The sequence below is a fragment of the Pantherophis guttatus genome, chromosome 7, assembly GCF_059756535.1.
Source record: "Pantherophis guttatus breed Tessera chromosome 7, ASM5975653v1, whole genome shotgun sequence".
NCBI lineage: Eukaryota > Metazoa > Chordata > Lepidosauria > Squamata > Colubridae > Pantherophis > Pantherophis guttatus.
Window position 1 is genome coordinate 2154308 of NC_142069.1, and position 26705 is coordinate 2181012.

General features: G+C 47.5%; 1 protein-coding gene across 2 annotated transcripts in view; it reads right to left on the minus strand.

The window, feature by feature from the left end:
• The window catches only part of TNPO3 (transportin 3), a 45357-nt gene extending 25850 nt beyond the window's left edge, over positions 1-19507 (minus strand). Inside the window, exons 1-5 of one of the 2 annotated variants that reach the window (XM_060689324.2) lie at positions 18817-19507; positions 7052-7252; positions 4712-4785; positions 3122-3278; positions 1469-1612 (exon numbers count right to left, since the gene is read on the minus strand). In XM_060689324.2, coding sequence (XP_060545307.2) covers positions 1469-1612; positions 3122-3278; positions 4712-4785; positions 7052-7252; positions 18817-18960 — 720 coding nt within the window. In that variant the 5' untranslated portion in view covers positions 18961-19507. The remainder of the gene's footprint in view (positions 1-1468; positions 1613-3121; positions 3279-4711; positions 4786-7051; positions 7253-18816) is intronic. The other variant, XM_087874383.1, reaches the window with a different exon arrangement.
• Between the last annotated feature and the right edge of the window lie 7198 nt (positions 19508-26705).

The following is a 26705-nucleotide window of genomic DNA, read 5'->3' on the forward strand; positions in this document are numbered from 1 at the left end:
ATAATTTAGTTTATTCAGCATGACATGGAGCTTAGTTATGTAGCACGAGGCTGAATATTCTGCAACCCTGGGACTATCGGTGAGTCAACGGTGGGTCAAAGGAGTAGCAGAGATGACAGTTGCTCTTTAAAAATTAGGATTTAAATCGAGTTGATTTAAATCAAGCCTTTTTACTAGTGATTTAAAGCATGATTTAAATTGTGATTTAAATCAACTCGATTTAAATCAAATCCACCCTGGCCGCTTCTATCGGGGTTATGTTAAATATGGGAGTCCTTTGATCTTCTGCCTGTCTCCTGACATAATGGGGAATGTTGTTGTAGAGCTGTCATAATTGCGAACAGTCGTAAGTCGAGCACCGCCTGTACTCCTCATAACCAAGCAGGCTACATTTCCACCAAGTCTCATTAGCCGGCGTACAGGTAGTCCTCGACTTACAACAGTTCATTTAGGGACTGTTCGAAGTTACAACATCACCGGAAAAAAGTGACCGACGATCGTTTTTCACACTTAGGACCGTCGTAGCACGGTTGCGTGATTTACATTCGGATGCTCGACAGCTGACTCGCGTTTACGACGGTGGCCGTATCCCCGGGGGGGTCACACGACCCCCTTTTTTGCAACCTTCTGACAAGCAAAGTCAACGAGGAAACCAGATTCACTCCACAACCACGTGGCTCATTTAACAACCCGCAGCCGTTGGCTTAACAAACGCGGCAAGGAAAGTCGTAAAACGGGGCAAAACTCGCTGAACACGTTTCTCGCTCAACGACAATACTTTTTGGAGGGGGGGGGCTCAATTTGCAGCCGTAAGCGGAGGACGACCTGCCATTTCCAGAAAGGAAAAAAAAAAAGGGAGGATGGGAGGGAAATTGGATCACACAAGTTTTGAAAAACGAAGGTGCTTGCAAGTTGTCCTCGATTTACGACCGTAACGGAGCATCATGCCCCAATCGCTGTCCTTAAGTTGTGACTTGACCCGGCTTTCTGACAAATTTAATGACAGCAGTTTAAGCAATGCAGGGAAGGTTTTGCCAGAAAATCTGTCTCGGGAAACGTGGTCGTGTGACACCTGTCCCTCCCCCAGGACACTTCAAATGGTCCGTAAATGCGGGATGGGTGGCCCGAAGTTCGGTCAGGTGATCAAGAGGGAAAGGGAAACCGTCAGGACTTTGAATGCAGGTTTTTGACTAGCCCCCCCAAGGTAGCTCCGTCGTAATTCTGAGCAGTCGTTAAGTGGAGGATTACCTGTCCTTAAGGCCCCCGTTTATCAGGGTTGTGTTTAATATGGCGTCTTGATCTTCTTCCTAACCGTATGCTTGACATAAAGGGGGAGATGTTCGGGGTCCTACCAGGGTTTTGCTCCCACCCCCAAGTTCCGACACCTGCACGGCGTCTTCCTCCTCGGCACTTGAGTGCCCAGCTGCCCCTCCAAGGCTTGTGAAGGGGGGACCCCCAGGACACGCACCAGAACCTCAAAAAGCAGGGAGAGCAACTTGCTGTTGGCCATGAAGGTGCTGTCCAGGACGCCCAGGTTGAACCAGCTTCCCAGGCACCGGAAGATCTTGATGAGCATCTTCTCGTCGCTCCCGGCTTTCTCCACGCAGGTCATCTGAAGGAGAGGAACAAGAGGACCGGGTTCAGGTTTCTCTCAAGGAAGGGCCACAATAGGGCACAGGGACCGGCCCGCCCACCCAGGCGGTATTTCTCAAGCTTCAAGGCTTGTGCGAGAAGGCTTCTAAGGACTGATGATGTTCCCTAGCTGGTTCAAGAAACGTCTGCAAGAAAACCACCAAGCTCGGAGGCCACCAAGGATGCCACATTGCAACCCCAAGCTATAAATATTCTCCATTATTAATCCCATTTTATGCTCAGATCAGTGGGGTTCAACTCCTCCTCCCCTTCCTTCCTTCCTTCCTTCCTTCCTTCCTTCCTTCCTTCTTTCTAGCACTGATGATGTTACCTAGTTGGGTCAAGAAACGTCTGCAAGAAAACCACCAAGCTCAGAGGCCACCAAAGACCACACAGTCGTCCTCCTCCTCCTCCCTGCAAATCCCCCTCCCATTTATTTATTTATTTATTTATTTATTTATTTATTTATTTATTAAATTTTTATACCGCCCCCTCTCCCGAAGGACTCGGGGCGGTGAACAGCCAGAATTAAAAACAACACAATACAAATATTAAAATACATTAAAACGAAATTAAATTATCTTTGGCTTCTCCAATTTAAGCCAATTCTAGCACCAATTCTCCAATTCTAGCACTGAGGATGTTACCTAGTTGAGTCAAGAAATGTCTGCAAGGAAACCAAACTCAGAGAGCACCCAGGACCCCTCAGTCCTCCTCTTCCTTCATCCTTCCTCCCTTTCGTTCCTTCTTCTATTTCCTCTTCCCCTCCTCCTCCTCCTCCTCTCCACAAACCGCCCCTCCCTTCCAGCACTGATGATGTTACCTAGTTGGGTCAAGAAATGTCTGCAAGAAAACCACCAAGCTCAGAGACCACCAAGGACCCCACAGTTCTCCTCCTCCCCTTCCTTCCTTCCTTCCTTCCTTCCTTCTAGACTGATGATGTTACCTAGTTGGGTCAAGAAACGTCTGCAAGAAAACCATCGAGCTCAGAGTCCACCAAGGACCCCCCAGTCCTCCTCCTCTCCCACTCTACAAACCCCACTTCCTTCTAACCCTGATGATGTTACCTAGGTGGGTCATGAAAGGTCTGCAAGAAAACCACCAAGTTCGGAGAACACCAAGGACCCCATAGTCCTCCTCCTCCTCCTCCTCCTCCTCCTCCTCCCCTTCCTTCCTTCCTTCCTTCCTTCCTTCTAGCACTGATGATGTTACCTAGTTGGGTCAAGAAACGTCTGCAAGAAAACAATCGACCTCGGAGTCCACCAAGGACCCCACATTGCCACCCCAAGCTATAAATATTCTCCTTTATTAATCCCATCTTATGCTCAGATCAGTGGGGTTCAGCTGCACCAAGCCGCCCTCTTGATTTTATGGCCGACAAGGAACCCCGGGTTCAAATCTTCCCAACTTCCAGGCTTCTCCATGTCTCTCTCTCTCTGCAAGAAGCTACAGTTGAGCTGAGCTGTTACCGTTCCAAATCCAAACTCACCAGGAGGGAGACCACCGTGCTGGAGTAGTAGGCCAGGTCTTCGATGATCTCGGTGCGTCGGTTGGCCCCGATCCGCAAGGACCGGCTGTGAACTTCCTCGGGGAGCACCGTCAGGATCTCCAGCAGGAAGGGCAGGGATGTCACGTCGTTATTGTACCTGGGGGCCCCCCAAATTAGAATTTAGACTTAGAATAACTTTATTGCCGCTTTGAGTGTAGGCTAATCGGCATACATTAAAATGAAATTTTGTTGCATGCGGCTCTCAAAGGGTCACCCGCCTCCAATACATGCTACATAAGCACGACAAAATAAGTAAATAAATAAAAATAAAATAAGGATAAGGATAAAGATAGGAATAGAGTAGGGTAGGGTAGAGTAGAATAGAATACAGTAGAGTAGTAGAATAAAGTAGAGTAGTAGAATAGAGTAGAATAGAAGAATAGAATACAGTAGAGTAGTAGAATAAAGTAGAGTAGAGTAGTAGAATAGAATAGTAGAATGGAGTAGAGTAGAGTAGAATAGAGTAGTAGTAGAATAGAGTAGTAGAATAAAGTAGAGTAGAGAGTAGAATAGAGAAGAATAGAATAAAGTAGAGTAGAGTAGTAGAATAGAATAGTAGAATGGAGTAGAGTAGAGTAGTAGAATAAAGTAGAGTAGAGAGTAGAATAGAGTAGAATAGTAGAATAGAGTAGAATAAAGTAGTAGACTAGAGTAAAAGAATAGAGTAGAATAGAATAGAGAAGAGTAGTAGAATAGAGTATAGTAGAATAGAGTAGAATAGTAGAATAGAATAGTAGAATAGAGTAGAATAGACTAAAGTAGAGTAGTAGAATAAAGTAGAATAGAGTAGAGCATAGAATAGAATAGGGTAGTAGAATAAAGTAGAGTAGAGTAGTAGAAGAGAGTAGAATACTCTATTCTACTACTCTTCTACTCTATTCTAGTAGAGTAGTAGAAGTAGAGTAGAATAGTAGAGTAGTAGAATAGAGTAGAATAGTAGAATAAAGTAGAGTAATAGAATAGAGTAGTAGAATAGAATAGAATAGAATAGAATAGAATAGAATAGAATAGAATAGAATAGAATAGAATAGAATAGAATAGAATAGAATAGAATAGAAATCAACTTTATCGTCACTCTGAGCGCATGCTAATCGGTACACATTAAAACAAAATTTCGGTGCATGCAGTTCTCAAAGGGTCACCCACCTCCAACACACGCCACATAAGCATTGACAAAATAAATAAACGAACGGTTCTAAGTCAAGAACCACCTGTATTACCCTCGCAACCAACGACTGTAATGGGCAGACTTCCATTACAGTCGTACGGTGGGGGGAGTACCTGTGCCGTTGAAAACAAACCCAATGCTGTCAAATCAGGAGCGGAGCAGGGAGGCTGCAGTTCTTCTAAACTTCTACGTTTGGTCCACCCGGTGTGCTTGGAAACCATCCCTCCAGAAGCCACCTGCCCTCCCTCCCCCCCTCCCCCCCCACGGATTGTACTAGGCTCACTCCTGCGAGACACGGAGGCAACCTGGGGTTTTGATCGGCTGCTTTCAGACCCGATCGGAAAAAGGGGGGGGGGACTTACTTTTCAACCAAGGTGTGCACGCAGCCTTTCCAGGAAGCCATCTGCAAGGCCAGGTCTGCTATGGCTAACGCCAGCTGTGTAGGGAGAGCGGGAGAGAAAGAGAGGGCCGGAGATCAGAGGTAGATCACAGAGAGCAGTAGCACTTAAGATTTACTGTGTTTTTCGGACTATAAGACACGTATTAGCGAACGGGCGGCGGCACCGATAGGCGGCGGCAATCCCCGCTGCCTAGAACGGCTGATTGGCACTGCACTAACACCACCACCACCCGCAATATTCGCTGTGTAAGACGCGCAGACATTTCCATCCACTTTTGAGGTGGGGGGAGTGCGTCTTATAGTCCAAAAAATACGGTATATGCCACTTTACAGGGTCAGCCTCTTGCCCCAAACTATCCGAGTCCTCATTTGACCGACCTCGGAAGGACGGAAGGCTGAGTCAACCTTGAGCCACTCAGGATCGAACTCCAGGCTGTGGGCAGTGCATTCAGTCTGCATTACTGCATCCTAATCACTGCACCACCAGGATCTATCTATCCTTCCTTCCTTCCTTCCTTCCTTCCTTCCTTCCTTCCTTCCTTCCTTCCCTTTCCTTTCCTCCCTCCCTCCCACTTAGCACTAGCTCTTAGACTTATATACCGCTTCACAGCCCTCTCTAAGCGGTTTACAGAGTCAGCCTCTTGCCTCCAACCATCTGGGTCCTCATTTGACCCACCTCGGAAGGACCGAAGGCTGAGTCAACCTTGAGACGGTTAGGATCGAACACCTGGCTGTGGGCAGAGTTGGCCTGCAATGCTGCCCTCTAACCTCTATGCCACCACGGGATGCTACCATAGGATAAGAGGATCCCGTGCAGAGCAGATCCCCAGAATCAGATTCTTTAATCAGAATAGAGCTGGAAGGGAACTTGGAGGTCTTCTAGTCCAACCCCCAATACCAGGGGACCCTATACGATTTCAGACAAGTGACTGCCCAGTCTCTTCTTAAAGAAACTGGACCCACAACTTCTGGTGGCCAGATGTTCCACTGGTTAATTGTCCTCACTGTTAGGAAGTTTCTCCTTAATTCCAGGTTGCTTCTCTCTGTGATTAGTTTCCACCCGTTGCTTCTTGTCCTGCCTTCAGGGGCTTTGGAGAATAGCTTGATTCCCTCTTCTCTGTGGCAACCCCTCAAATATCGGAACACTGCTATCGTGCCCCCCCTAGTCCTTCTTTTCTCTAGACTGGCCAAACCCAAATCCTGCAACCGTTCTAGAACTCTTGTACTATTAAGGTAAAGCTAAAGGTTCCCCTTGCACATATGTGCTAGTCGTTCCTGACTCTAGGGGGCGATGCTCATCTCCGTTTCAAAGCCGAAGAGCCAGCGCTGTCCGAAGACGTCTCTGTGGTCATGTGGCCGGCATGACTCAATGTCTAAAGGCGCACAGAACGCTGTTCCCTTCCCACCAAAAGTGGTCCCTATTTTTCTACTTGCATTTTTTTTTACGTGCTTTCGAACTGCTAGGTTGGCAGAAGCCGGGACAAGTTACGGGAGCTCACCCCGTTACGCGGCACTCGGGATTCGAACCACTGAACTGCCGACCTTTCGATCGGCAAGCTCAGCGTCTTAGCCAATGAGCCACTGTGTCCCTACTCTGTACTATAGTATACGCATATTCTTATAGTACAGGGGTATCAAACTGAAGGTCTGTGGGCCAGATCCAGCCTGTGATGTGGTCGGATCCGGTCCGCAGAGACATCTTGGTCTACCCAATGCGAAGAGGAAACATGCCAGCAGTTTGGGGAGTGGCGTCAAGATGACCACACCCACCCAGTTGGCCACGCCCCCCCCCCCCCCCCCGAAGTCAGCCCTGATGTGACTCTCAATGAAATTGAGTTTGTTATAGTTATATGCATATTCTTGTATAGTAGACGCCTATTCTTGCTGGGCAAGACCAATCACCAAGAGCCTTGATAGTACAGTGGTCTAAGCACCCTGTTATTAACACAGCTGCCTGCAATTACTGCTGGTTCGAATCTCTCCAAGGCTCAGGGTTGACTCAGCCTTCCATCCTTTCTAAGGTAGGTGAAATGAGAACCCGGACTGTGGGGGCAATAAGCTGACTTTGTATAAATATACAAAAGTATGAAGGCTATTGCTTAAAAGCATTGTAAGCCCCCCTGAGTCTCCGGAGAAGGGCAGCATATAAATCAAATTAAAAAAGAAAAAAAAATCACTGCCGGCCTGTCCAACCCAGATTTCACAGTGACCCACGGAAGCCCGCCAAGCAAGGCAGAAGAAGGAGGTTTGCTGGGTCTCCAAGCTGCTGCCAGAGCTAAGTGTGCCCACCAGATGCTCTCACCTGGGTGACGATGACGGGAGACATGTCTTTTAAGTTCTGGATGTGGGAAAGCAGGGAGTCGCGGAGGGAGACGTGGGAATCGGTGGGGAGCTCATAGAACGAGGTCTGGATTTTCATCTTCATGGTTTGGGCTGCGAAGTAACAGGACTCCACATCCTGCTGGATCTGTAGCAAGTGGTCGGAGATCTCCCAGGCGTGAACCTTTGGGGATGGGAGGGAGAGAGAGAGAGAGAGAGAAATGCCATCAGGACCCAAGAGATGAAACCACAGTCCGCATTCTCAAGTTCTTTTGAAGGACGTTCAACAAGGGCTCAGCCATAGTCGGCGGGGTTGGACTAGAAGACCTCTAAGGTCCTTTCCAACCGGATGAGTCTAGACCTTCCCAGATCTCCCCCAAATCCTACAGAAGTAGCATCCTAGTGCCAGAGAGAGAGAGAGAGAGAGAGAAGAAGAAGAAGAAGAAGAAGAAGAAAGGGAAGGAGAGAAAGAAAGGAAATAGGGAGAATGAAGAAAAGAAAAAGAAACATGGAGGAGGGAGGGAAGGAAGGAAGGAAGGAAGACTATTTTTGCACTGATGTTCTTTTTCTCCAGCACCCATAACTGAATATTTGGGGGTCCAATGTCTGTCCCCAAAGCCTCACCACACAATGGTATCTGAGAACAGCAAAACCTGGTTGCAAATACCCAAACTAACCCACTATCTGGATGCTGCTATAGGTCATTGCATGCCAAAACAGCTAGACACACAGACTGGTGTCTAGACATAAGTCACTTTTTTTCAGTTCAGTTGTAACTTCGAACAGTCACTTCAAGAACGGTTGAAAGTTGAGGACTGTCTGTAATGCAAGATTAGAATCAGAATAGAGCTGGAAGGGACCTTGGAGGTCTTCTAGTCCAACCCCCTGCACATGTAGGAGATCCAATGCCATTTCAGACAGTCCAGTCTCTTCTTGAAAACCTCCAGTATTGGAGCACCCACAATTTCTAGAGGCAAGTTGTTCCACTGGTTAATTGTCCTCACAGTTAGGAAGTTTCTCAATTCCAGGTTGCTTCTCTCCTTGATTAGTTTCCATCTGTTGCTTCTTCTCCTGCCTTTGGGTGTTTTGGAAAATAAATTGACCCCCTCCTCTTTGGGGCAGTCCCTCAAATACTGGAATACTGCCATCATGTCCCCCCTAGTCCTTCTTTTCTCTAGACTGGCCAAACCCAAATCCTGCAACCGTTCTTCACATATTTTATTCTCCAGGCCTCTAATCATCTTAGTTGCTCTTTTCTGCACTTTTTCCAAAGTCTCCACATCCTTTTTTGTAATGTGGTGGCCAAAAATGGATGCAGTAGTCCAGGTGTGGCCTTACTAAGTGTTTATAAAGCTGTACTAATACTTCACATGATTTTGTTTCTAGGGCTCCGTTTCTACAACCAAGGATTGTATTATCCGAAAATCTTTACAGACCCCTCGCATCCTGGACTTCAACTGTTTCAACGCCTGCCCTCAAAACGACGTTATAGAGCCCTGCACATCAGAACAACTAGACACAAGGACAGTTTTTTCCTGAATGCCATCACTCTGCTAAGCAAATAATTCCCACAACACTGTCAAACTATTTACTAAGTCCGCATTACTATTAATCTTCTCATCGTTCCCACCACCCATCTCCTCCCACTTATGACTGTATGACTGTAACCTTGTTGCTGGTAGCCTTATGATTTATATTGACTGTTTCCTAGTATGATTTGATTGCTTATTTGTTCCCTATGACTATCATTAAGTGTTGTACCTTATGATTCTTGACGAACGTATCTTCTCTTTTATGTACACTGAGAGCATCTGCACCAAGAGAAATTCCTTGTGTGTCCAATCACACTTGGCCAATAAAGAATTCTATTCTATTCTATTCTATTCTATTCTATTCTATTCTATTCTACATTCTATTCTATTCTATTCTATTCTATTCTACATTCTATTCTATTCTATTCTATTCTACATTCTATTCTATTCTATTCTATTCTATTCTACATTCTATTCTATTCTATTCTATTCTATTCTACATTCTATTCTATTCTATTCTATTCTATTCTACATTCTATTCTATTCTATTCTATTCTACATTCTATTCTATTCTATTCTATTCTATTCTATTCTATTCTATTCTACATTCTATTCTATTCTATTCTATTCATGGCCCATAGAATCACCATCAGACACGACTGAATGCATAACATCCCCATTATTATCACGCCAAGTCGGAGGTGAAGGATGGAGAATCTAATGGACCTCCAGATGTTGCTCTAGCCACAGTAACCCTCCCCTTGGCCCAGCTTCTGGGGTACAACAGCTGGAAGGCCAGGGGCTTCCCAAACTCACCCTACTGACCACGGGAAGAGTGCAGACAGACACCCAAAAGCCGATTCTTGCTAGTCAGGCCAAGAGTGTTTCATTTTCCTTACGACTGGAAGCCAGAATCCTGAGGTAGGGCAGGGCCCTTGTCAACAACTCCTGCTTGCTCCAACAATTACGGGAGAGCCTGGCCAAGAAAATATTTATTCCCACGCTTTGGAAATGGTGGCGTAACTCAGTCTTTGGCAGGAGAAAAAAACAAACAGAATAGCAGAGTCGGAAGGGACTTCAGAGGTCTTCTAGTCCAACCCCCTGCTCAGGCAGGAAACCCTAAACCACTTCAGACAAATGGTTATCCAACCTCTTCTTAAAAACTTCCAGTGTTGGAGCATTCACAACTTCTGGTGGCAAGCAGTTCCACTGATGAATTGTTCTCACTGTCAGGAAATTTCTCCTTAGTTCTAGGTTGCTTCTCTCCTTGGTTAGTTTTCATCCATTGCTTCTTGTCCTGCCCTTGGGGGCTTTGCAGAATTGCTTGACTCCCTCTTCTTTGGGGCAGCCCCTTGAGATATTGGATCACTGCTATCATGTCTCCCCTAGTCCTTCATTTCATTAAACTAGACATACCGAGTTCCTGCAACCGTTCTTCATTTATTTTAGCCTCCAGTTCCCTAATCCTCTTTGTTGCTCTTCTCTGCACTCTTTCTAGAGTCTCCACATCTTTTTTATATTGTGGCGACCAAAACTGGATGCAGGATTCCAAGTGTGGCCTTTCCAAGGCATTATAAAGTGGCATTAACACTTCCTGTGATCTTGATTCTATCCCTCTATTAATGCAATTTAGGACTGCCATTGGCTTTTTTGGCATCTGCTAAACCCTGCTGGCTCATATTTAGTATATTTATATTTATATATTCATATTTAGGAGCACCCACGACTTCTGGAGGCAAAAGCTGTTCCACTGGTTAATTGTCCTCACTGTTAGGAAGTTTCTCCTTAGTTCTAAGTTGCTTCTCTCCTTGGTTAGTTTCCATCCATTGTTTCTTGTCCTGCCTTCAGGGGCTTCGGAGAATAAGTTGGCCTCCTCTTCTCTGTGGCAGCCCTTCAAATATTGGAAGGCAGCTATCATGTCACCCCAAGTCCTTCTCTTCATTAGACTAGACATACCCAGCTCCTGCCACCATTCTTCATGTTTTAGCTTATAATCCTCTTTGTTGCTCTTCTCTGCACTCTTTCTAGATTCTCAACATCTTTTTTTACATCGTGGCGACCAAAACTGGATACAGGATTCCAAGTGTGGCCTTACCAAGGCCTTATAAAGTGGTATCAACACTTCACGTGATCTTGATTCTATCCCTCTGTTAATGCAGCCTAGAACTGTGTTGGCTTTTTTGGCAGCTGCTGCACATGGCTGGCTCCTATTTAAGTGATTGTCTACTAGGACTCCAAGATCCCTCTCAGAGTTACTACTATTGAGCCAGGGACCACCTATGTTGTACCTGTGTGTTTGGTTTTTCTCGCCTAAATGCAAGAACCTTCCTTTTTTTCCGCCGATGAAGATCAAAAGGCACCCTTTAAACCTCAGCCCAGATCTCTGCTTGCCAATTATCTCATATTTCCAAGTGGGCTCTGCTTACCGACCATAAACACCGCGGAGAACTCAAGGCCATATTCCAAAGCTGTATTTCTCAAATTCTCCCCTTCGCAGCCCTGAAAGCCGATCCACCAGAGTCAATTTTACACCAGGTCGTGGATGAAGAGGATTAACAGGCACCCTCGAGTAAGCAGCTGCCTCGGACATCCCAAACCCATCCAGTCGGGATCCTTAACAGGGCAATGAAAATCTTTTCTTTTTAATAAACCACCAGGAATGGTGGGGTTTTTTTTTTTGAGGCTGGCATCAGGGGCTCTACAAGCGAGGAGGTTCGTTTGAAGAGCCAAGAAAGGACTGGAACGTAATGGAGGCCAAGTCTCTGTGATGGATTTTCCAAACAGTTGGCCCTACGTCTGCACCAGCGAGAGCAATCATCGTTTAACACCCCGAGTCATTCGTTCTGGCAAAAGCTTTCATGGTCTGTAACTTACTAAATCCGCCAAGCTTTCATTCTGAGATGATAGCATCTCTTGTGTCCCTGGATGAGAAAGTAATAAACAGCCGAGATTTTCCGTGTCTCCCTTCTCCGACCTCAAGGTTTAATATTTCTCACAGAGCGATCGGGTGTCTTGGGGTCTCTCTGCCCATGTTGTGTATGTGTGTGTGAGAGAGAGAGAGAGAGAGAGAGAGAAAGGAGGAGGAGGAGGAGGAGGAGGGGAAGGAAAGAAAGGAAAGGAGAAAGAGGGGAAGGAAGAAGGAAAAAGGAAGGGAGGGAGGAAGGAAGGAAAGGGAAGAAGGAAGAAAGGAAAGGGGGGAATGAAGGAAGATGAGAGGAAGGAAGGAAGGAAACAAGGATGAGATAAGGAAAAAGGAAGGAAAGGAAAGGAAGGGAGGAAGGAAAAAGGAAGGTAGAAGGAAAAAGGAAGGAAGGAAGGTTAAGGGAAAAGAGGTACGAAACAGAAGGATGAGAGAAGGAAAAAGGAAGATAGAAGGAAAAAGGAAGGAAGAAAGAATGGATAAGGGAAAAAGAGGGAGGAAACAGAAGGATGAGAGAAAGAAAAAGGAAGGTAGAAGGAGAAAGGAAGGAAGGATAAGGGAAAAAGAGGGAGGAAGCAGAAGGATGAGAGAAGGAAAAAGGAAGGAAAGGAAAGAAGGAGGGAGGTAGAAGGAAAAAAGAAGGAAAGGAAAAAGAGGACGGAAGGAAAGAAGGATGAGAGAAGGAAAAAGGAAGGAAGGAAAAAGGAAGGGAGGGAGGGAGGGAAGGAGGAAGGGAGGGAGGGAGGGAGGAAGGAAAGGAGGATGAGAGAAGGAAAAAGGGAGGAAGGAAAGCACACTTGCTCCAGCTGATACTCCATCCATCTAGTGTGGTCACAAATGCACTTATTTGTAAAGTGCAGCAGGACTCCAGTTATTCTAACTAACTACAGTCGTCACCCATCCTGCCTCCATTTTCCTCCTCTCCTTCCCTTCCTCGTCACCTTTTCTCGCAGGAAAGCTTTTTGGGCGCAGGGACCTGTCCTGCCCAACTGTGGGAGTGGAATTGTGGCCCCGTGGAGGGACCAGAAAAGGCTCCAGAAAAGCGGGAAGAGCTGGCAAGGCCTGGGGGATTTTCAGGTCGGACCAGAGAAGAGAGCCCTGGGTTCCAAAGAGGCGCCTCCCTTCATCCCTCATCACAGCTGGAAGGTCTCACCTCCACACCTGGCTGGCGCAGAACGATGGGGGCCCTTGAGTCCAGCCTCTTTTTTGGGAGGTCGGCCCAGCCGTGAGCCCAAAGCCCCCGGAGCAGAGAAGGAAATTAAAAGTGGCCGAACCACGTCGCTAAACTGCTCAGATCTTTTTTTCTTTTTTCTTTTATCTAAACTTTTTTAAACTGCTGGGATCAAAGAGCAATTCGTGCTCGTTTTTTCCCCAGCCGAGGCTGGGTTGTTTTTTGGTTTTTGGGGTTGTTGTTTTTTTTACGATTGCGAATTCAGTCGGCTAACGCCCCACGGGGAGGAGGGGGAAAGGAGGGTGGGTCAAAGTGCTACGAAAGGGTTAGTGGTCAGGCAGAACAGAGGGGAAAAATTAACCCCATGCGTGGCGGTTTTGAAACCTCGATAATCTTCCTTTGGCGCATAGCTACATATGGACACAGAGAGAGAAGGAGGGAGAGAGAGAGACACAGAGACAGAGAGAGAGAGACAGAGACACACAGAAAGAGAGAAAGAGACACAGAGAAAGAGACAAAAAGAGAGAGAGACAGAGAGACACAGAGAGAAAGAGACAGAGACGGAGAAAGAGACAGAGAGACACAGAGAGAAAGAGACAGAGAGAGAGAAAGAGACATGGAGAAAGAAACACAGAGACAGAGAGAGAAAGAGAAAGAAAGAGAGACAGACACAGAGAAAAAGAGACAGAGAGAGAGACAGAGAAAGAGACACACAGAAAGAGAGAAAGAGACACGGAGAGAGAGAAAGAGAGAGAGACAGAGAAAGAGAAAGAGACAGAGAGAGAGAGAGATGGAGAAAGAGACAAAGACACAGAGAAAAAGAGACAGAGAGAGAGAGACGGAGAAAGAGACACACAGAAAGAGAGAAAGAGACATGGAGAGAAAGAGAGAGAGAAAGAGACAGAGAGAGAGAGAGACGGAGAAAGAGACAGAGACACAGAGAGACACATAGAGAAAGAGACAGAGAGAGAGAAAGAGACACAGAGAGAAAGAGACAGAGAGAGAGAAAGAGACACAGAGAGAAAGAGAGACACGGAGAAAGAAACACAGAGACAGAGAGAGAAAGAGAAAGAAAGAGAGATAGAGAAACACAGAGAGACAGACACAGAGAAAAAGAGACAGAGAGAGAGACGGAGAGAGAGAAAGAGAGAGAGACAGAGAGACAGAGAGAGAGAGAGAAAAAGAGAGATGCTAATCTTTGAATCTGTCAGAGTACAGGTAGTCCTCGATTTACGGCCACAACTGAACCCAACATTTCTGTTGCTAAGTGAAACGTTTGTTAAGTGAATTTCACCCCGCTTTACCACTTTTCTCGCCTCGGTTGTTAAGTGAATCCCTGCATTGGTCAAGTTGGCAAACGCTTGTTAAGTGAATCTGGCTTCCTCGGGGACACCGCAACTGTCGCCAGTACGAGTCAGTTGCCAAGTCAGTTTGGTGACGGGGATGTGGCAACGAATCCCCGTGTGGAAGTGTGGAAAAAACGGTTGCTAAGTCGCTTTTTCCAGTGTCGTTGTAACTTCGGTCGCTAAACGAACCGTCGTTAAGTCGAGGACTGCCTGAATTTTCTCAGGATTCTAGCCCCCAATGAGGGAGGGCAGCTCGGAAACAGTCAGCTCGCCTGAAAAAGAGATTTCAAAAATCGAACCTACAACTCTTGCCACTTTCTCTTCGAGAGACCCGCCCCAAGGACTTGCCTGGAGAAGGAAAGCAGGGATCACGCAAGAAATAAGAAATGACAAGCTTAATTTCGGAATCTCATTGGCTTCATTTGGGCAGCCGTGCCGCCCTGCCGACTTCGCTCCCTGTCTGCGTTTTTCCAGAAATGAGATCTTGGCAGATGTGAATCAGGGTGAGTTTCCCTGCCGAAGGGGCGCTCCGTCAGAAGCCCAGCCCAGCCCAGCCCTGAGGGGGGGTTAGGCGCCTTTAAAGAGTCGAATGAAATGAAATGAAAATAAATAAAAATAAGGATTTTCATCCAATCTAACACCCCCCCCCCCCCGCGGTGAAGCGCCCGTGGCATTTCATTCTGAGGCTCGTGGGGGATCCTGCTCTTGTCTGGCGACGTCGAAGCACAAATGCCCTTAAGAATGACTCTCCGGTGCAACAGTATTCAGATTAAAAAGAGTTGGAAGGGATCTTAGAGGTCATCTAGTCCAACCCTGCCCCCCAGCCCAAGCAGGAGTCCCCTATGCCATTTCGGACTGATGGCAGTCTCCTCTCTCCTTGAAAACTTCCAGGGATGAAGCTCCCACAACTTCTGTTCCTTTGCTTGATGGTCCTCGGTGTCTCATTCTGTCAATACACGGAATCCTCCACTTATGACTACAACTGCGCCCCACGGTTACGTTGCAAAGTGAGAAATGGGTTAAGTGAGCTTGGCCCCCGTCTTACAACTTTTCTCGCTGCGTTTGTCCAGGGACTCACTGCGGTGGTTCAGCGAGTCACCCAGTCGTTAAGTGAATCTGGGTCCCCCCCCAATTGACTTGGCTGGCCAGAAAGTAGCAAAAGGGGATCACTTTTGGGACACTGCGACTGTCGTAAATGTGAATCAGTTGTCGAGCGTCTGAATGTAAATGGCGCGACCACAGGGAGGCCACAACGGTCATAAGTGTGGGAAAAATGGTTGTGAGTTGCTTTTTTTTTCCAGCCCCGGTCACTAAGTGAGCCGTTGTAAGTTGAGCACTACCTGTAGTAGGTAAATAAATGTACTAGTAGTTAAAGACTCCAAACAGCAAGCTGGCTGCTCACAAGATCCAATCCTGTATGGAACTTCACCAGTTGACTTTGGGCCAGCCACTATCCCTTAGCCCTAGGAAGAAGGCAATGGCAAATGACTTCTAAAAATATTACTAAGGGAAACTTCTCTATGTACAGGCAGTCCTCAACCTACGACCACAATTGAGCCCCAAATTTACGTTGCTAAGTGAGACATTTGTTAAGTGAGTTATGGCTTTTCATGCCACATTTGACAAGTGACTCACTGGAGTTGTTAAGTGAATTCCCCACTGACTTTAACTTAATCCTGGAGAAACCTAGGTTTAATCTTGGCTTCGGACAGATCATCATTGGGTGACTTTTAGCCAGTCTCTCTCTCTCTCTCAGCCTAAACTGCCTTACATGTTGTGACTGCAGAATTAAAAAGGAAGAAAGACTTCGATTTCAATCATTTGAGGCTGAGGGATAGGATATAAATCTAACAATATGGAATCCAACGGAATAAATGAAAAATTTCCCCCCCAGAAACATGCTAAGAACGGACTGCATGGTACGTCGCCCGCAAAAACACTGAAATACAGATTTCCAGAAAAGTAAGCTGCCTGAAAGCCACACAGTTTGCATATGATTTCGGAAGCACTACACTAATAAAATAGAAATATGGTAAAAGGCTGGTTATTCTCAAGAACGGATATGAATCTACCAATACTCATATACAAAGTGACTTTATCCCTTTTCCTGTTAAGAGTTACTATATAGAACAGTGTTTCTCAACCTTGGAAGCTTGAAGATGGGTGGACTTCAACTCCCAGAATCCCCCAGCCAGCAGCGCTGGCTGGGGGATTCTGGGAGTTGAAGTCCACCCATCTTCAAGCTTCCAAGGTTGAGAAACACTGATATAGAAGTTCACCTGGCTTAGAAGTAGGAGATACAATTGCATCTTATCCATTCATGGTACAAGCAATAAGAAACAATTCTGATGTTATTTAGTTATTTAGCCCCCAGGATCCCACATTACCCCCCTCTCCTCCTCTCCCACTCTGCAAATTCCACTCCCTTCTAGCACTGATGATGTTCCCTAGTTGGGTCACGAAACGTCTGCAAGAAAACCACCAAGCTCGGAGACCACCAAGGACCCTACAGTTCTCCTTCTCCTCCATAAACTCCACTCCCTCCTAGCACTGATGATGTTCCCTAGTTGGGTCACGAAACATCCGCAAGAAAACCACCAAGCTCAGAGACTACCAAGGACCTCACGCTTCAACCCTGAGCTACAAATATTCTCTTCTCTTGAAACAATTCCTTCTCAGACAGTTTAATATTTCAAGTAGGTCCAAACCTTCAACGCCTCTCAAAATTAACACTGCAGCTAAGGTGGCGGCCCACACCTTCCTGGGAAGCACAAAAAAGAGGGGGAACAATTATTAGGAGATACTTTCACTATCTCTGCCAGCCAGAAAAACAAAGAGAAGAGTTTCAAGAGCTGTAGTGAAACGGGAGGAGGTAAGATAAGGAAGCGCCAGTCTGCTCAAAAGTACCAAGAGCGCAAAACCAGAAGAGACTTCACAAGGAATCCACTGGAAAAAGTTCATTCCTTGCAGGCCTGGAGTTGTACCTCCCTCCCTTCCTCCCCCTGGGTGTCGCAACACAAACCAGGAGCTTAAAAAAAAAAAGAAAAAAAAAGTTGCATTTAGGGGAGGGAAAAAAGTTGCAACTAGGAAAAAGAAAAAATTGCCAGGAAGGGCATCCCTTCTTCATCAGCTTCCTTGCCTCCAGGGAATCAAGCTTTCACTTTCCAAAGTCCGTTGCGCAATTACAACAAAGTTATCGGGGATGGATTTCCCCCCCCCCCCCAAACCGCTTTTGCAGGTTGGAGCTGCCAGGTCAAGGTTTCCCCAGCTTGCATCTCGATTGAGCTTTCGCTTTCTGCGTCATTGCAAAGGGTTTTTTGGGGAGGGGGATCGATTTGGGGTGCAAAGGTGAGAGACCCTCCCTCTTACCCTCCCCTCAGGCCTGCCTTGGGCACCCACGAAAAAATCGGGGGGGGAAGGGAATAATGGCCTGGTGGGCTGCCTTTTACCCACTCTGTGGGGTGACCTTGGGGGGGGGCTTTCAGAGGGGGCCTCCTTTTCGGGGCAGAGGGATGGGGAACAGAGTGGGTTGCCTGTTTCCAAAGGGACTCCAGTCCACCTTCTCCATCCCCTCAGCATTTAAGGAGCATTTGACCATTCCCCATCAGAGGGGGGCTCCCTTTGGGGTGGGTGGGATGAAATTACCTATTGGAAAAGGACCCAGGCCTCCTCCTCTGCATTTAACTAGGCCAGGGGAGACTTTTGGGCATCTCCCCTATTTAAATGTGGAGGAGATGGAGAAGGGGACCTTGTGTCCCCATCCCAGCTACTCACGCCAATGCTCTAGGGGAGAAGCCCCCTCTGAAAGGGGGGCGGGGCGGTGATCAGGATGGGGAATGGAGAGGATCGCCTGTTGCAAAAGGACCCGAGACCCCCTCCTCATTTAACCAGGGGTGGGGAGACCCTCATCCTTCTCCCCTCCCCTCCTTAAATGTGGAAGGGGAGAAGAAGGCAATCTTCTCCCACTCACCCACCCCAATCCTCTAGGGGAGAGAAGCCCCTTACCCCAAAAGGAGGCCCACTCTGAAAGGGGGGGCGATCAGGAAGGGGGAATGGAGGGGGTCTCCTGCTGCAAGGGCCCCCTAAGCCCCCCTCCCCATTTAACCAGAGGAGGCCCTTCATCCTCCTTTCCTCCCCTCCTTAAACGTGGAAGGGGAGAAGAAGGCAATCCCCTCCCACTCACCCACCCCCATCCTCTAAGGGAGAGAAGCCCCCTACCCCAAAAGGAGGCCCCCTCTGAAAGGGAGGGCAATCAGGATGGGGAATGGAGACGGTCAGCTGTTGCAAAGGGACCCTAGGGGCCCTCCTCATTTAACCAGAGGAGGGGAGACCCTCATCCTCCTCCCCTCCTTAAACGTGGAAGGGGAGAAGGGGGGGCTGGGTCCCGTTGCAACAGGCGACCCCCCCCTCTCCACCCACCCCGACCCTCTCGGGGAGAGAAGCCCCCTACCCCAAAAGGAGGCCCCCTCTGAAAGGTGGGGGCGATCAGGAAGGGGGAATGGAGGGGGTCTCCTGCTGCAAGGGCCCCCTCCCCATTTAACCAGAGGAAGGGAGACCCTCCTCCTCCTCCCCCCCTTCCTTAAATGTGGAAGGGGAGAAGGTGACCCCACCCCCTCCGTCTCCCTCCGTCCCCCTCCCCCACCCACCGATCCTCTAGGGGAGAGAAGCCCCCCTCCCACCCCCAAAAACCCTCCCCTCCCCTCCCCCGGGCCGCGATCCCCCCCTCCCCACTCCCTCCCTCCCTCCCCGGGGCCCCGAGGCTCCCTGGGCCTCCCTCACCGAGCGCTGGAGCTCCCCGAGCCAGAGGCTGGCGCGCTCCTTGCCGCTGGGGTCCGGGTCGTGGTAGAGCGCCTGCACGGCCTGGTAGACCATCTGCAGGCTCGGCTTCCCGCCGGCGCCCCCGCCGGGCCCGACAGGATCCATCCCGCCTCCTCCTCCTCCTCCTCCTCCTCCTGCTCCTCCTCCTCCGGGCCTTCAAGCCTCCGAGGCCATCGCGGGCGGCGCCTCCGCCGAGTCCGTTACCGGGAAGGAAGCGAGCCGCCGCTGCGGGAGGAGGCGGAAGCGCGCCGGAGTCACCCGGAAGGCGCTCCCTCCGGAAACCACGCCCCGCGCCCTCGAGTTCCGGCCTGGCCGACTAGGCCTCAAAGTCCAGCCGAGACGGTGGTGGAGAAGCCGGAGCACCGAGCGCGGCCTCCCTACTCGTGATGTCTCCTTTCCCCGGTTCCGGGCCCGAAAAGGACGGCCGCCGCGGAGAGACTTCCGGTTGGAACGGCGGATGTTCCCCTTCGCAAAAGCGTCCGGGCGGCTGCACGCGCTCGGCGGAAGTGAGCTCAGCGGCCGGAGAGGCGGGAAGGGCGGACGGGCGGGGTATGGGGGGAAACGTCCTTCTGCGCATGCGCGCGCGCGGCCGGGTCACCTTAGGTGCGAGCGTTTTTTTTTTTCTCCCTCCCTCCCTCCTACCACGTCAGCCAGAAGAGGCGGGGACTTCAACTCCCAGGATTCCCCGGGAGGAGTGGGGCGGGGCGGGGCGGGGGAGGCGTTGAAGCCACGCCTCTTCATCAGCCTGCCCTTGGTGGGTCGATTGCAGGCCGAAGTTCAACAGGGAGAGACTTTGGCCACATTTTGGTGGATTTTTGTGATTTTTTTAGCTTCCTGCCTGATCAGCATCTCCTATTTACACATAAGGGCATAGATTTATGCTTTTTTTTTTTTTGAAAAAAATATATTTTTTAATTTTTAAACAAAACATAAAAACATCCATCATCCATTCCAATTACAAGTAGTGCATCGGTCGGTTACAAATTTTTTGTGCTTCATCTCATCTTCATCATTTATTAATCCTCTTAATTTCTCATATTATCAATCTAACATATATCTTTATATCATTATTCTCATTTATCATTCATTTAACAACGGCATTTCCATCCCATTCATATCATAGATTTGTGCTTAAAGGCTAAATGCTTCTCCAACCTCTGGGTGCACTGGGACTACGGACCCCAGAATGCACAGCCAGGATGGGTGCTCATTCGTGGGGTGGGGGTGGGGTCCGTTTCCAACATATTTGAAATTTCCAACTGGTTGGAGAAGCATGTTCCCTTGGACTGGGATTGGATATTGCACAGAGAAGGAGCTTTTTTTTTTCAATTAAATATATTGTTATTTATTTATTACATTTTTTGCATTATTACATTTATAAGTCGCCTGTCTCACTGTGGAAGTGATTCTGGGCGGCATATAGAGAAAAAAAAAGTTGATGCCCAGGAGGGGAAAAAAATAAACATTCCCACTGAAACAAGCAGACTATAATTCTGTAAATGGGAGGGAATTGCATCCAGTAGATTGTACCATTTTGGGGGAAAAGGAAAAAAAAAGGCTTTTGGTAGAAGCTAATAAAGGTAGTCCTCAACTTACGACCACAACAGAGCCCAGAAATGATGTCGCTAAGTGAGAAATTTGTTACGGTGAGTCTCACCCCGCTTTACGACCTTTCTTGCCACAGTCGTTAAGCGGATCACTGCAGTTGTAAAATTAGTCACCCGGTTGCTAAGTGAATCTGAATTCCCCGTTGATTTTGCTTGCCGGGAGGTCGTAAACGGGGAATCATAGGACCAAGGGATTGTGCAACCGTCGTAAATGTGAGTCGGTCATCGAGCATGCGAATGTAAATCACGTGACCAGGGGGATGCAAGTGTGAAAAATGGACATAAGTCCCTTTTTTCAGTGCCGTAACTTCGAATGGTCACTAAGTGAACTGTTGTAAGTGGAGGACTAATTGTAGAGGCTGCACAATTGTATACCGCAGTGTTTTTCAGCCTCAGACAGTTAAAAGATGGGTGGACTTGAACTCCCAGCCAGACTCCCGTTTTCCACGACCACAGCATCCCCATGGTCATGAGATCAAAATCCAGACGCTTGGTCATCACGTCCTGAGGTCACGTGATCCTCTCTTTACGACCTTACGACAAGCCAAGTCAACGGGGAAGCCAAATTCACTTAACAAATCCGGTCACCAACTTAACAACTGCAGGGGTTCCCTTCCCAGCTGTGGCAAGAAGAGTCCTAAAATGTAGAAAAACTCACTTAACGACTGTCTCGCTTTAGCAACACGAATGTTGGGCTCAATCGTGGTCATAAGCTGAGGATTTACCTGTATTGTGGTACTTGGTTGCTGGAGGTTTTCAAGAAAAGATTGAACAATTATTTATCCAGGGTAATATAAGGTCTCCTGCCTTGAGCAGTGGGGGGGGTCTGTGGGCGTGGCTTGGTCGGGGGGGGGGGGTAATGTGACTGGGTGGGTGTGGCCTTTTTTTTTTTTTTTAAACTTTTAAAACCATTTTTTCTACAACCTCTTTGGCGAAGAGATTGTAAAAAATGCTTTCAAAAGGCTCTGACGATCCCAGCTGAGTTGCCTGATCGGCAGAGGCTTTTTTTTACTTTTAAAAGCCTCTGCCGATCAGGCAACTCAGCTTGGATCGTCAGAGGCTTTTAAAAGAAAAAAAAACCTTTTTTTCTTTTAAAAGCCTCTGACGATCCAAGCTGAGCTGCGCGATCATCAGAGGCTTTTTTTTTTAACTTTTAAAAGCATTTTTTCGGCCGAAGAGGTTGTAGAAAAAATGCTTTTAAAAGTAAAAAAAAAAAAAGCCTCTGATGATCGTGCGGCTCAGCTGGGCATGGGGGGGGGCAGGCAGTGATTTTTGATACCGGTTCTCCGAACCACCCGCCTCCATCGCTACCGGATCGGGCGATCCGGTCCGAACCGGGAGCATTTCACCCCTGCCTAGAAGTCTATGATCTAGCCTCCTGTAGGGAGTTTTTAGACTACATTCCTTGTTTTTCTCCACCCTGCTTACATTCCTGTTTTTTTTTCCTCTAAATACTAGACACTGCGGTGTAGTTGAAGGTCCCTTGGGAGCGACAGAATTCACATCAATCTCACAAAATAAACAATTTTATGTACAGTAGTGACGTAAACTATCCCCTAATGTGTGTCATTTAACCCAGTCTTGAAAAATCAAATTTTTTTTTGGACCTCTAGTGGATTATACGAGTAATTTTTACTCCTGAGCTATGGAAACCGTTTTCTTCTCCTTTGCAAAACTTCATGAAAGGCACAGTATTTTCAACTTACGACCACCATTGAGCCCGAAATTGATGTGGCTAAGTGAGACACGTATTAAGTGAGTTTTGATCCATTTTACGACCTTCCTTGCCACGGTGGTTAAACGGATCACTGCGATTCTTCAATGAATAACCCGGTTGTTAAGTGAATCTGGCTTTCCCCGTTGACTTGGCTTGTCAGAAGGTCGCAAAAGGGGATCGTGTGTGACCCCGGGGACACTGCAACCGTCATAAATGTGAGTCAGTTGACAAGCATCCAGATTTTGATCACCTGGCCATGGGGATGCTGCGACGGTCATAAGTGTGGGAAATGGTCATAAGCAGTGGTGGGATTCAAATAATTTAACAACAGGTTCTCTGCCCTAATGACCGGCTAGGTGGGGCGTGGCCATGGTGGGCGTGGCCAGAAGGTGTGACAGGCAGCACTTGGCCTCCTGCACCCCCTGGGAACAAAAATGGGCCACGGGGGGGCACGCTGCCCCCCCGCCCCCTGTTTTGGGCCTAGTAGGCCTCCCTGCAGCCTCCTGGGAGCAAAAACGGGCCATGGGGGGACGCTCCCCCCACCGCAACCCGTTTTGGGCCTAGTAGACCTTCCTGCACTTACCTGGGAGCCAAAATGGGGCGTGTGGGGACTTCTGGGAGGGGCGGGGAGGGGAGGGGCCAGCCAGCAATTTAACAACTGATTTGCTCGAACCGGCTGAATCCCATCACTCGTCATAAATCACTTTTTTCAGTGCCATTGTATCTTTGAATTGGTCACTAAATGAACTATTGTAATAGTTTTGAGCTGGACAATTTTTCAGGGTTAGCAAAATTTGTCTTCTGGCTACAGTTCCAGACGTTTAACAGGAACAGGAACTGAGGCTTAAATGCTGAGAAGACTTGATTATTCTTGAATTCTTCAGAAGAGACCATGAAACTTTTCACTACAGTATAGGAAGGAAGGAAGGAAGGAAGGAAGGAAGGAAGGAAGGAAGGAAGGAAGGAAGGAAGGAAGGAAGGAAGGAAAGAAATTTGACATTTGATTAATTGGAATCTAAGAGTATTGAATGCTGGTAAGGATAAAATACTAACTATATTAATAAATAGGATGTAAGTATATATATTTTGTTTACAAGAATGCTCATCATGGTTATGCAAGAATAAGAATGATTAGGAAGATTGAATTTAAAAGTAAGGAAGATTGAATTTAAAAGTAAGGATAATTGTCGATGCAGAAAGTTGTAAAATATTATATAATGTTGTTATTTAGGTTTTGTATTTTACCGTTTGGTGTATGTATGTATGTATGTATACATAGATATATATATCTATATTCCTTTTTTTCTTTTTCTTTTTCTTTTTTTTTTTTTTTGTCTTTTTCTATTATGTTTTTGGTTTTAAAAATGTAAAATATTCAATAAAAACTATTTAAAAAAAAACACCTCGTTTACCAACTGTCTCGCTTCGCAGCACAAAATTTGTGCTCTGTTGTGGTCGTAAAACCTGAATTTTGAACGTTAGCATGGGCATTTACTGGAAAGACAGAATACAAAAATGTTTCAACTCGGTGCACACATTTAAAAACAAGATGAATTAAATATTATTAATTAGAGGGTCCATTTCTGCCTCTTGTGCTGGAAAGGAATTCTCAGGCCTAACTGTTGGCTTAAGATTTTAGGACTCTTCCCAGCACAGAAAGTCTTGAATTGGCTGCAGTTTTGCAAAACGGAGAAACACAGACTTCCTTGTCTATCCGTGGGAGGAATTAAGATTATTGGACAGGACAGGAGTAAAAACACAAGCCATCAGCTAGCAGAGGCTGCCCTGAACAGGCCCATAAGGGAAGAAGGAATTACGGAGAGAAGCAGAAATAAAAATACATGAAAATGAAACTTAACTGGAATAGAAACAAGGAACAGTCACGATAAAGAGGAAGGGACTTTTGAGAACAAAAAGCAGAATGCAAATATCGGGTCAAGGGAAGCTCCCTTTTCAACCAGGAAGCCAAGAATCCCTTCCAAAATCTCAGACCTCTGAAGATGCACGTCCCATCAAAATCGTGGCATGCTTAGGTGAATTATACCTTCCAGATGTGCGGGGATGGGCACAATGGGGCTTGTAGTCCAACCCTCTGGAGCCTCCAGGAAGGCTGTCCTGTGAAGAGTAAAACCAATTTCCTGGGGAAATCATTTTGAATTGATATTTAATGCTGAATTTTAACCATCCTTGCCTCCATTTCAAATAGTAGCATTTTTTTTTTGTTTTGAGTTTTTAACATTTTACGTGGCCATCATCCCTCTGCGAGTGAGATGGATGGTTTTAAAATGTGGTAAGTAAATAACTGCTAGATAAATAATATATTGCTATAGCATAGGTGAGTAGCAGAGATGGAAGGGACCCTGGAGGTCTTCTAGTCCAACCCTCTGCTTGAACAGAAGACCCTGTATCAGGGATGTAACCCAGTAGGTTCTGACAGGTTCTGGAGAACCGGTGGCGGAAATTTTGAGCGGTTTGGAGCAGGGTCACTGACCTTTCGGACCTCAGGGACCCACTAAATTCATAATTTTAAATCCCGCGGACCACTAATACGATCTGCCTAATGACCAGCTGGGTGGGCGTGGCTAGGTGGTCACGTGACTGCATGGGTGTGGCCAACTTTATGTCACTCACATTGAGGGGCACCTCGCCGGCCTCTACTCACCCCTCCCCTCCCAGCCACTCCTCACCTGCCTGCTCAGGCGCCTTAGGGACCCAACAGAAGCAGTTGCTGGAGCTAAGCAGCCCCCGCGAGAAAGAGTTGGCAAAACAGCTCAGTTCAAATAGGATCTGACCGAGAAGGAGGCTCAGCAGAAGCACCTCACTGAGGACTAGGAGCATAGGCTTTCCAAGCAGAGGGAAGACCTGCGGGAGTGCAAGGCCAGGTAGAGGCGCCTGGAGGCTCAGTGGGCTGAGATGGTCAGCCGGTTCCAGGCCATGATGCAGTCCCACTGGAACGAGGCCCTCCGGCTCTTTGCCACCAGCGGCTCTTCCCTCCAGCCTTCGCCCAAAGCCCCACACCAGGAGGCAGAAGCAGACCCCAAGTCAGAATTTCTGCCCCCCTCCGACCCACACAAAAAGACCACAAAGGGGGAGACTCTCTGCAGCAACACAAACGTTCATTGCACGAATCCGGCCGAGGGGCTGTAATTTGAGGACCCCTGATTTAGTGCAATATAAAAAAATGCAAATAATTTTTCTGCGGACCACCGAATTTTTCTTGTGGACCATCAGTTGGTGACCGCTGGTTTGGAGAACTGGCAAATACCACCTCTGGCTGGCCCCAGAGTGGGTGGGAATGGAGATTTTGCAATATCCTTCCCCCAGGAGTGGGGTGGGAATGCAGATTTTGCAGTATCCTTGGCTAAGACGCTGAGCTTGTCGATCGAAACGTTGGCAGTTCAGTGGTTTGAATCCCGAGTGCCGCGTAACAGGGTGAGCTCCCGTGACTTGTCCCAGCTTCTGCCAAACCAGCAGTTTGAAAGCAGGTTAAAAAAAAAATGCAAGTAGAAAAAGAGGGACCCCCTTTGGTGGGAAGGGAACAGCGTTCCGTGCGCCTTTGGTGTAGAGTCATGCTGGCCACATGACCACGGAGACGTCTTCGGACAGCGCTGACTCTTCGGCTTGGAAACGGAGATGAGCACCGCCCCCTAGAGTCGGGAACGACTAGCACATATGTGCGAGGGGAACCTTTACCTTTACCTGTGCTCATAACTCAAGGACTGCCTGTAAGTGACTTCTCTAGAAATTTAGCTCTTGGTAACTAACACCACTCTAAAGTAGGATCAATTGAGCCTGGGATCAGAGGTGTTCTATGACAAAGATGGCATTTTTATGGTTTGAACTGTTCAACGTTCTCAGCTCTCTTATTTCCAGGTATATGTGTGGTTGTTTTATTTTTAATTTTGATTTATATGCCGCCCTTCTCCGGAGACTCAGGGCGGCTTACAATGTGCTCAGCAATAGGTTTCATCCTTTTGTATATTTATACAAAGTCAGCTTATTGCCCCCACAAACTGGGTCCTCAATTTACCTACCTTAGAAAGGATGGAAGGCTGAGTCGACCTTGAGCCTGGGGAGATTCGAACTTACAGTAATTGCAGACAGCTGGTGTTAATCACAATGCATTAGTCTGCTGAGCTATCCAGGCTTCTTTTTGCAAAATGGTCCTACAAAGTCATTTAAAAAAAAAAATGTTTATTATTTTTTGAAAGTTAAACATAAACATCTTTCCAAAAATAATAAAAAAACTTTTTTGTTTAAAAAAAGGGACAAAGTCATTTGGACAGCGTGGGAACGCGTCCCTTTCGCGCAGGGCGCGCCGCCCTCCGCTTTAGCGCTTACGCGGCTCCCTTAAGAGAGTTTCGTCCTCCAGCTGATCGGCGGGGCAGGTGGCGGGGAAACCCGGCGCTCTAAAGAAGAGGAGGGGAGCGGGGAGTGAATGAAACGGGGGGTGGCCAATGGGGAAAAAAAGTGAAAACCCAGCCAGACCAATCGCCGCGCCGTTTGGCGAGTGGGGAGGGATGCAC